The 10,306-nt window shown below is 30.8% G+C and overlaps 4 protein-coding genes across 4 annotated transcripts, besides 1 other annotated feature; 1 reads left to right on the plus strand and 3 right to left on the minus strand.

Annotated features, from left to right (window-relative positions):
- Positions 1-132: 132 nt before the first annotated feature.
- TVAGG3_1049750 (aggrephagy protein) lies at positions 133-5,352 on the plus strand (the record flags this gene model as incomplete). The annotated part of the gene is made up of 1 exon (XM_001312624.1): positions 638-5,290. One exon carries the CDS (start codon positions 638-640, stop codon positions 5,288-5,290), a length of 4,653 nt encoding a protein of 1,550 aa, XP_001312625.1.
- Positions 5,353-5,675: 323 nt separating this feature from the next.
- TVAGG3_1049760 (glycosyltransferase family) lies at positions 5,676-6,638 on the minus strand (the record flags this gene model as incomplete). The annotated part of the gene is made up of 1 exon (XM_001312625.1): positions 5,676-6,638. The coding sequence occupies one exon, from the start codon at positions 6,636-6,638 to the stop codon at positions 5,676-5,678; it is 963 nt and encodes a 320-aa protein (XP_001312626.1).
- Positions 6,639-7,142: 504 nt separating this feature from the next.
- On the minus strand, positions 7,143-7,550 carry TVAGG3_1049770 (ankyrin repeat, PH and SEC7 domain containing protein SECG-related family; the record flags this gene model as incomplete). The annotated part of the gene is made up of 1 exon (XM_001312626.1): positions 7,143-7,550. One exon carries the CDS (start codon positions 7,548-7,550, stop codon positions 7,143-7,145), a length of 408 nt encoding a protein of 135 aa, XP_001312627.1.
- Positions 7,551-7,725: 175 nt separating this feature from the next.
- Positions 7,726-7,758: a mobile genetic element.
- Positions 7,759-7,984: 226 nt separating this feature from the next.
- Positions 7,985-10,234, minus strand: TVAGG3_1049790 (ribonuclease inhibitor domain-containing protein; the record flags this gene model as incomplete). The annotated part of the gene is made up of 1 exon (XM_001312627.1): positions 7,985-10,234. One exon carries the CDS (start codon positions 10,232-10,234, stop codon positions 7,985-7,987), a length of 2,250 nt encoding a protein of 749 aa, XP_001312628.1.
- Between the last annotated feature and the right edge of the window lie 72 nt (positions 10,235-10,306).

Here is a 10,306-nt window from a genome sequence, read left to right on the forward strand (position 1 = left end):
ATAGTGTAGTAGCTTTACATGCTCTATTTTATTTGAAAATACAAATTTTCATCATAAAATCTGCCGATAAACCTTAAATTCTTAGTCATTGCATATTTGTTTATATTTATTGAATTATAATATCTTTGTTTTCAAAATTTTGCGCAATTTGATGAACTCGATTCCTTTGATTTTTTCCCAAACATCGAAATTTAATGGAGTTTCTTCAAGCAATTCCAATGAAATGGAAATTATGTTTAAAGTAACACCTTTACCTAAAATGATGCCTGAACAAATCGAGAATTTCATCACTTTATTAGATATTCATGTAAAACCTGGAAAAGCAGCATCCATGGTCGGATTCACCTTTCCATTTCAACCAGAAATATGCACAAAAATCATGAACGTACAGTTCGAAGATCCAACTTTTGTTATTTTATATACACTAAACACGTTCATTGCATGGATGATATACTTTGAAAAAATACATTCAGTCCGTTTTATTGATGATTTGCTCAATACATTATGCTGTATCGATATAATTGCGTGTACAAAATATAAAGATTCGGTAGAGATGAAAAAAATAGGCATAAAGAAATCAAAAGATACTGTAGATCATAGTGTATTTCCAGAAATGTGTTCGTTAGCGTTTTTTCAAATGTATTCAATTTTATTAGAAAATAATGTTTATCAATTCAACCAACACTTCTTCAAAATGCTACAGCAATTCATTCAACACAATATAGACCGTGCAAATACCATATTTAGATATCTTTGTTCCACAATATCTCATGTAAAAACAAATTCAACAGAAATGCAACTTTTATTCAAGTCAATAGAGTTAACTATCAATACTGCAGAAGCAAATTCCGTAGATTCTAGCATTATCGATAACATTATTACTGCTTTAGCAAATCAATTGATAGAAATGAACACTGATGCATTACATATATTTCAAACATTGATACCTTTTTGTAATATACAGAATCATGACTTCATTTTTAATCAAATTTCAGTTACTTTAGTTAAAATAATTTTATCTGAGTGTGAAGCTATGGAATGGCCACAAAATCATGGGAAAATAGTTAAGATAGATGTAGAACAGGACTATCCAGTCATCCATGATATAATTTGCTCTACATTTCAAGATGGATTACCAAAATTTGAACAGATACACATAGAAAGAGCAAAAGAGTATATGAGTTTTTGTTCACAAAACACACTTGATAAGATTTTCTTATTTTTAGCTTCAATTTCGAAATATTATGATCCATCAATAATTTTTGTGTCTTCTTTATTCAACGAAGCATCCAAACACACAGAATTAGGAAGTATACCTCAAGTTTACTCAGCGTTAGTCTTTGTTTGCATCAATTTACTCTCTTCTTTAACAAATTTCAACACAGCGGTTTATCTGGCCAAAACCGCCATTTTTGATCCTTCAATTACGATATTTGACCATCCAGATCATTTCAAATCGATGAGCAGATTAAGATTAGAAACAATAACTATTTCTATGAAGCAAGGTGCGAATTCATTTAATGAATTCATGAATTATATCAGACCATTTCCAAAATTAACAGCAGAAGTTTTTTATAGACTTTGCGATGTTGCTTCTTTGTATTATTTATTGATTAAGCAGGAACAAAAAGCAATTCGAGGTGTTGTTGATTCATTTCATTATTATACTCGATTGCACATGAAAAACACTGAATATAAAGAAGAAGTTGAGAGAACAAGAATTGCGCAATTGACATTTTTGAACGCGATGCTTCAAGGGAAAAATGCAGCAGAATTACTTTATCAAGACATGGATTTTGTGAATTATTTCATAACTTTGTTGTTTGAAAAAAGTCTTAGAAAATGGGTTTTATCTCAATTACTGACATTTTTCAAAATCGGTGAAACAACAGCTCTTAATTATATTATTGGACCATTAGTTACTGTTTTTGCAAATAACAAAAATGATTTTTCAAGTAAAGAATTTACTGATTTGATAAATGACACAGTAACAATGCTTGCTGAGTTTCATCATGTTAGAAAAGGTTTGGCTTCTATTGTTGGACCAATTCATGAAGGAATTAATCTAATGATTCATGTAATGCCTGCAAATGAAGAAACAGAAAAGATTTTATTTACTTGTATTAATTTATTCACTGAAGCAGGTGATGATAACATGCTTACTGCTGAATCAATGACAATGTTGAGTGCTTCAATTATTAATTTTTACCAAGGAAAGCCGACAAAAGAATTATATCATAGATTAATACAATTATTTATTGGTGACACATCTTCAGAACAAAAACCAGAGTTTGAAATCAAAAATAGATCAGTTTTGATTTTATTATTCCAAGTTTTCATTAATTCAACATTCAGTGCTGATCTTCTTGACTTCCTTTCTAAATTATTTGATTTCAAAATCTCTAATTGCATCATTGGCCATAAAGTTAGATTTGATCTACTTCTTTTGAATATTATTAATGATTTTCAAATGGAAAGAGAAAATGATTTGGACAAAATCAAAAAGATTTTACATTTGTTCCAACAAATCGTGATGCAGGCAACGAATAAGAAAGTTATTCACTCATTTTTGCATAATCTTGATCCTTTGCCTTCAGGAAAAATGTCTAAATACCATAATATGTTTGTAGAATGTTTGTTTGATATAATTTACAAACAATATAAGAGTTATAATTATTGTATATACTTAGAAGAAGAAAAAACAATGTTAGCAGCAAGTGGACAAACACCATCACATTCTTTCGTGTTTTGGATATCATCAAATCGCCTTCCTGAAGGAAAAATGGAATTCATGGATATTTATTCAAGAGGAGCTTCAATTAAACTATATATTCAAGAAAATGTAATGTATGCATATGTTGAACAGGCCAAATTCCTTATTGAAATGGGTCCTGTTGTTAAAACTCTTTGGCATTTCGTTTGTATCACTGTTGAAGCAGCTGAAAACAAGTTTAAGATTACAACAAATCTTGATTTTAATTGTACAATCAATTCTTGTTCATTTGAAGCGAATTCTTTTGAAACTTTTGCTAATCTTCATAATTGTTCGGCAGAAATCTCTTATTTCGCAATTTTCCCTATCTTAAAACACGAAATAAGACCTCTTTATTCATTAGGACCTTTCACTGATATCGGTTCCCAAAAAGATGCTGTTGCTTTTGTTCAAAAACCATTTGCAAAACTTTGTCTTCCGAAGAAATCAATTTCTACAATTTTAACTGAGAAATATTCTTTTATTCCTCTAATTAAACGCGCAAACAACGCTGCTGCAGACATTGAATCAACACTTTATTATGTTGCTTGTTTCATGAAACTTGCTGGATTCAATACAATGGCACAACAAAAACTGTATGATATGAAATTCATGCAAGCATTCGCTCACGCATTGAGATTGAAACCAAGAGATTTTATTTCATACGAATTGTATTTGTCGTTATATAATTTCTTCATTTCAATCACGAATATTGACTTAAAGGATTCAATATTCAAATATGTATTGAGTGAATCATTAATTTGGAATAATGCAAATCCTTCTGTTCATGAACAAATTATTGCACATTGGGCCAGAGTTTTATTCAAGAGTTACATGCCACGAGCCGCGAAACTTCGACCTTTCTCCAATTTATTCGAACATTTTTCACATAATTACATCGAATCTAAACTGAGTAGATCAAGTTTCCAAAATGTTCTTATCACAGTTGCTTCAGAAACGTTTACTGTCAGTGATTTCACAACAATTATATCGTATTGTTCTAGCTGCAGCAATGAAGAGTTTTCTCTTTACTTGATGCAATTTTTGAACGCTTTGATGATTGAAATTCCAGAGAAATTCAAGTCAGTGAACATTTCCACTGAAAGAGTTGCAACATTCCAATTGTTAATGAACATAAGTGATGACAAAATGATGTCTTGTGTCATTGAATCGATTGTTCAATTCGAACGAATAAATGACGACAAAAACATGTTGTCACATATTGAAGCCATTTCATTTTATATAATGCCAGATAAGATGAGAGAACTGTTTGTAGCAAAAATAACAGAACTCATGATATCAGACACTCCTGAGTTATTGTCATTGAACTGTTGGGCTGCTGTTCACGCGTCAGGAATTTATGATTTAGAAATACTAAAAAACGCGTTGGAAACAATAAATGTTGTTAAAAAAGGTCCATGGATGTTTTGGCCATTAGTTCTAGCAATAAAAGTACCTCAAATGACTGATTCCGTCATAAGATTCTTATTCAGATCTTTGAATAATGATTGGGTAAAGATATTACCAAATGCTTATGTTGCTTGTAATGCTTGTAATGTGAAAAATGATAAATTATTAACAGAAATTTTACTTTTCGTGATTAATAAGCAGAAAATTGATGACATACAAAGCAACTACAGTGATATAATAGACGCTGTCGTTTGGTATATGTCTTACAATGAAATACCAATTGAAGATTCACTTTTGTTTAATTTGTTGAAAAATGATAAAAGTGGAATCATTAATACAGAAAATTTAGTTCCACAAAGTGTCCAAAATGTTCCTGAACACCAGAATGTAGCAAGTCCAATCATTGTCCAACAAAGAGTAAGAAGAATCAAGAGAAAAACTTCTTATTCCGTGTCAGCAGCAACATCAGGAATTCCTCTTTCCGATACAACATTTTTAAGGACTGAGAGTTATGATGCTTTCTTTGGAAGTAGTGTATCAAGCAAATCAAAGAAAGGACCACGACAAGTTGTTCTTATTAATGATTTCAAGAATGCATTGATAGGAAATGACCAATTGATGATAACTTATGGAATGAGAGTTGATGAAACAGGAAATTGGGCTGATTTGAAAATAGCTGTTACTTTATGTAATTTCGCGTGTAATTTTTATAACGCAATTCCACAAATTAATGATGATACAGTTGATAAACTTTGTTGGCTGTTAGTTAACGTTTCAAAGTTCGATCTCCATTTCGCAAAGAAATGCGCAATGACAATTTTACAAGGAAGAGAAAGTTTGGCTCCTTTCTTAAATAATTTGCCAAATATTACGTCTGTTAACTTTTATAGAAGAATGTTTGAGATGCCACAGAGATCTGAACATATTGAAACAGTGTTTCAAGAAGTAATTGAAGAGCTAAGGACTTATTCCACAAAGTTCTTCGAGAGATTGCTACCAAAATTCACAAAAGGTGTGATGCAAATTATCTCAGAATACGAAACGACTCTGAAAGAAAGGAAGAGAGTGACAAGAGAAATGGTTGAAGAATGCAAGGCTGCTCATGATGCTCTTATCAAATTGTTTTAATATCATTTTATAAATGTTTTATTATTTGTTTGTTTATTATAAAAATATTGTTTAAATTTGTTTAGACGAAGAATAACTCTTTTCAGAATAACATGACCTTCAAATAGTTTTGGAGTTATAATATCTGGATTTGAAATAATGAAAAAAAAATTAGGCAATATAAAAGATTGATAAAAAGATAAAAAGTAAAGTAATAACATGAGATGAATAATGATAAACATCTTCTTCATATGACTTTTTATATGGTCTCATCAATAATAGAGGGTATTTCGCCGCACAGAGATATGTTGAAAAATGTGATAGTTTATTAATAGGATAAATATAATTCAGAAGGTTAAAAAAATTAATATAAAGAGAAGTATTCTAAATGTAAATGATAGAATATTTAATAATCATTTATTATTTCATTGTTTTCTGGCCATCTTTGATTCTTCAGCACAAAAAGACCTTTGTTAATGGCTTTTATTGCCAGAGGGAAATCAATTGTTCCTGTAAATGATCCGTGGTGGTACATTCCAGGAACTTGAAAAGAAACTATCCAAATGTTCTTAATCAAAGCGTTTGCAATGACAGGATCATCGTGCATGTTGCCAAAGCCAACAATGCAAACTGTGTGTGGATTCATCCATACAAGATTTGCGAAATTAGAGCCAGTAGGTCCGAAATACATTAAACAGCTTGCGTAAGCAATTACAGACTCTCTAAATGTAGGATACAGTGTTTCCAATACGAAAATTCTTATTTCTGGAAATCTAAATTTTGCTATTTCCAAAAATTCAAAGAAATTAAAGAAATGTCTGTTTCCCATCGGCCTGTTATAGAATCCATATCGTGTTGGAACAATATTTGTGGTGTTAAACCGTTTTCTCATCATATTTGATAATTTTTTAAGTCCGATGTGGATGCATCCCTGAACAGTCTCTGGATTATATACTGTATGGAAGTGGTGAGCAAACACCCACTGATTGTGTTCCAAAAATAGTATCCTATCGCTGGAAAATCCGAAAACTTCCAAAGCTTCTCTGTAAATGGATGAGTTAACAGGAAGTAGGAATATAGATTTGTTCATTATTTCCTGCGGAAGAAATAACAATGGTGCCAAAGCGTCACAAATCCAATGGCCGTACATTATAACCCACTTTGATCCAACGGAAATAACGTCTTCGTAGTAAGCAACTACTTCTCCGCTTTCACCAAAGTGTGGAAGATTGTTTTCGAGACTTGGATAAACTAATTTTCCTGATATATTGGCAGATCCACCGTATGGACCTGCATAAACGTATTCAAAGTCAACATATGTAGCATTCGTATGATTTAATGCTGTAGAAATAAAATAAACACTGCTCATTCCTGGAATTTTTCCATCATCCAAAAGATATTTTTCAATCGCAGAATAATTTCCTTGAAAGTATACATTATGTTCGTAAAACGGTGTTGCTACTATAAATTTCCTAAGAGAATTCGAATCAAAGTAATTATATTGTGGATGAAACGAAATTTTAACTAAATTGCTATTTTGAAGACTTTGAAATAGGATCATTATTATCAATGACGATCCTAGTAGATAATATTTAGCCAATATTAGTTGTCGTCTTATTTGGTTGCGCCGATATTTTAGACGTATTTTAAATTTGTTCGTTTTCAAATGAAACCTATTTCCCAATCCAATAAACAATAAACTTCTAATCATTTACGATAAAATATAGGAATCTATCTAGATTCAAAACTATTCTAGCCATCTATTCTTTGCTTTTTAATTTTTTTTCTCTTTCTGAAAAGGGTAGCTATATTGACAATTGTGACAGTAGAATGTGTATGATGCATTGTTTACTTAAATCGAAGAAAATTTATTTCAAACAGATTTCAGATACTTTTGCGTTTCTTCCTTTGCATGATCTAAAGCTGTTTTCCCTTCATTATCTTTTGAATCTTTATGAGCTCCGATAGATATCAAGTATTTGATTATTTCAAGTTGATCTTCACTGGCTGCAACAATAAGAGGAGTGAATCCTGAATTATTTTTGGCTTCTTTATTTGCTCCTGAAGAGATTAGATATTTAGCTACATCGAGATGATTTCTCTCACAAGCATACATAAGAGCATTATGTCCTCTATTTGTCGTTGCTTCAATATCAACTCCAATTGAAACAAGATATTTAACAACTTCTAATCTGCTATAATATGCTGCCCAAATGAGCGGGTTCTTTCCACAATTATCCTTTGCTTCTTTATTTGCTATAGGTGATGAAGTTGCATCCATATCTAAACAGAAGTCACCAAGATCGTTGAATATTATATGAATAAAAATGAACTCATCATGTAACATAACCGCTACTACCTGATGCATGTTAATTTGCATTAATATAAATAACTTATGTTTTTGCGGTAAAAATTGAATGATTATTGGTCCGTTTTTTACATTGAACTGACATCACTTAATGGTGCAATTACCACTTTCTGACATTCTCTCAATTTTTTTGACATATAATCATTATATACCAATTTTCTATGCTAGAAAATTAATATTTTGATATATTAATAAATCACTCAATAGTACTTCGATTGGCAGTTATACTTTGATATTATATGAAACGCCCTTAAGCCATTAAACGATGAGATCAAAATATTAGAAATGCAATATCATATTCATATTTATTCCATTAAAAGAAAATTAAATTATTTATAATCAACAACTTATTTTGAAATGTTTAATATCATAATTGAGAGAATAATGATAATGGTACTTAATACAGCTAGCATTGATATTAAAATAACATGCAACGTTCCAAAACTATCAAAAGTTTCGAATGGCACCGATCTTTTTTGAAAATTTTCATCTAAATCAGTTATATGGGTATACTGATCATCATAGTAAAATATTTCATTACCTTCTATAATATTTTGGTCTATTTTATATGTCGGACCATATTCACCTTCTTTGGCATACCTAGCCGGATTGTTATAGTCCCATATTATTTTCCGACAATCCATATAGATATTTGTATAGGGATACATTTTACCATTTTGACATATAATATAAGAATCTGAGATATTCTCAAGTAAATTAATATCATTCTTCTCAGGAGTAACGACTACTTTGTAAATCAATGTTTCTTGGAAAGTCCTATCATCAATCAGTTTGACTGTGGAAGGTACTTCGAAGTAGTTTCGTTGATTTTTAATAATAAACATCAAACCTCTTGATTTATTCATGAAACAGTTTCCTTCAACATAATACAATGGATGTCCACCATCTTTGAACTTGAAATCAATCTCTGAGCCAACAAAACTCGAAACATTAATTGAAACCAAAGAGTTTGGAATTAATAATTCTGAAATACTTGTGTATGAAAGTGTCAAATGACCAATAGCTCTGATATTTTCATTGAACTCAAATGTTCTAAGTTCAGTACAATTAAAGAAAGCATAATCGCTAATGTTTAATAGATTAGTAGGACAATGTAATTCCTGTATCTTTGATTCCATAAATGCTTCATCTTCAATGTATTGAAGAGACTCAGAAAGATGCAAATTAATGTTTGCAGGTGAATATTTAAAGCACTGATATGGAATCATTGCTAATCTTGACAAATTGACGTCTTTTAATGAAGCACAATCCATAAAACAACCAGCACCAACAATAAATAATTCATTTTTGAATTCCAGTGTTTGCAAACTTGTACAGCCGCAAAAACAGTACTCGCCGAGGTAATCAATAGTTACTGAATCTGGTATAATGATATTGGTTAAATTGGAGCAATATATGAAGCAATAATTAGGAAATCCTACGATTTTATCATTCTTAAATTCAATTGTTTTAACACTAGTGCAATTGTAAAACATATAACTATTGAGTATGAGATTTTGATGCACGATTATTTTCTCAAGATGACTGGTGGTGTTAAAAGCATACAATCCAATTTCTAAAACATTCTCAGGTATTTCGAAACTTGCTGCCTCTAAACCACCTGGATATAATATCAGACTTGTTTTGTTTGCGGAATAAACTATATTATTTTCCACATAAAAGTTTTCGTTATCTATGAGTAAAACTTCCTTTAAATAAGGATTATTAATACGATTGAATGGAAACTCCTGGTAATCTCCAGTTAAAGTTATCTTTTCAAGATGTTGGAAGAAATCATCTTCTGGATAATAATATAATTCACGAAGTACTTTATGAAAAATAAGTTCTTTGATTTTGGCACCATTGAAACAGTCGAATGAAAGCGTGTCAACATTCTTTAAATCAATAGTTGTGAGGTTTGTATTTATGAATGCTTTCCAACCAATACCGGTTATTGAACTTGCTAAAGTTACTTCGGATAATTTCGTGCAGTTTGCAAACATGCAGCTATTGATATATCGGAAATTAGAATTTTCTTCAAAGACGACCTTTTGAAGTTCATGGCAACAATAAAAAAGCAATCCATAATCATCCCATCCATGAACTCCCTTTATTGTCATCTCTTTAATATAAGTATAGGTGAGAACTCCATGATTATATTCGAAATCATTCCCTAATATAAGTTTATCTGTCCATTCTTTGATATCAATTAATGGACATTGTTCGAATAAACTAGAACCAACTTCCATTTCGTGATCTCCCCATCCAATAATATGTTTTAACTTTGTACAGTTAAAGAAGCAGTTACTATAAATAGAAGTACATCTTGTTAAATCAAGAGTTTCGAGTTCTGGTAAGTTTGCTGCACATGTTACACTTTCAAGTCCAGGAGGAATTGTTTTAATAAGTGCGTTTGAAATTTCAATTGTATAAGTGTATTCTGGATCATTTGGAACAATGATTTCTTCAATATATAAATCTTTCAATTTAAGAATGGTACAATCTTTTGTGAACTCAATAACCTTGAGGGTATGTATTCTAGGAATAATATAACTCTTGAATACTTGTGTATGATATAGCAAACCGTCCAAAACCATTTAATTCGTGACTGTAAGTGAGTTTGGTTAAAGAGATGCATTTAAAGAAAGCGTATTCAGAAATAGTTGTTG

Source organism: Trichomonas vaginalis, chromosome I (genome assembly GCF_026262505.1).
Source record: "Trichomonas vaginalis G3 chromosome I, whole genome shotgun sequence".
Classification (NCBI taxonomy): domain Eukaryota; phylum Parabasalia; order Trichomonadida; family Trichomonadidae; genus Trichomonas; species Trichomonas vaginalis.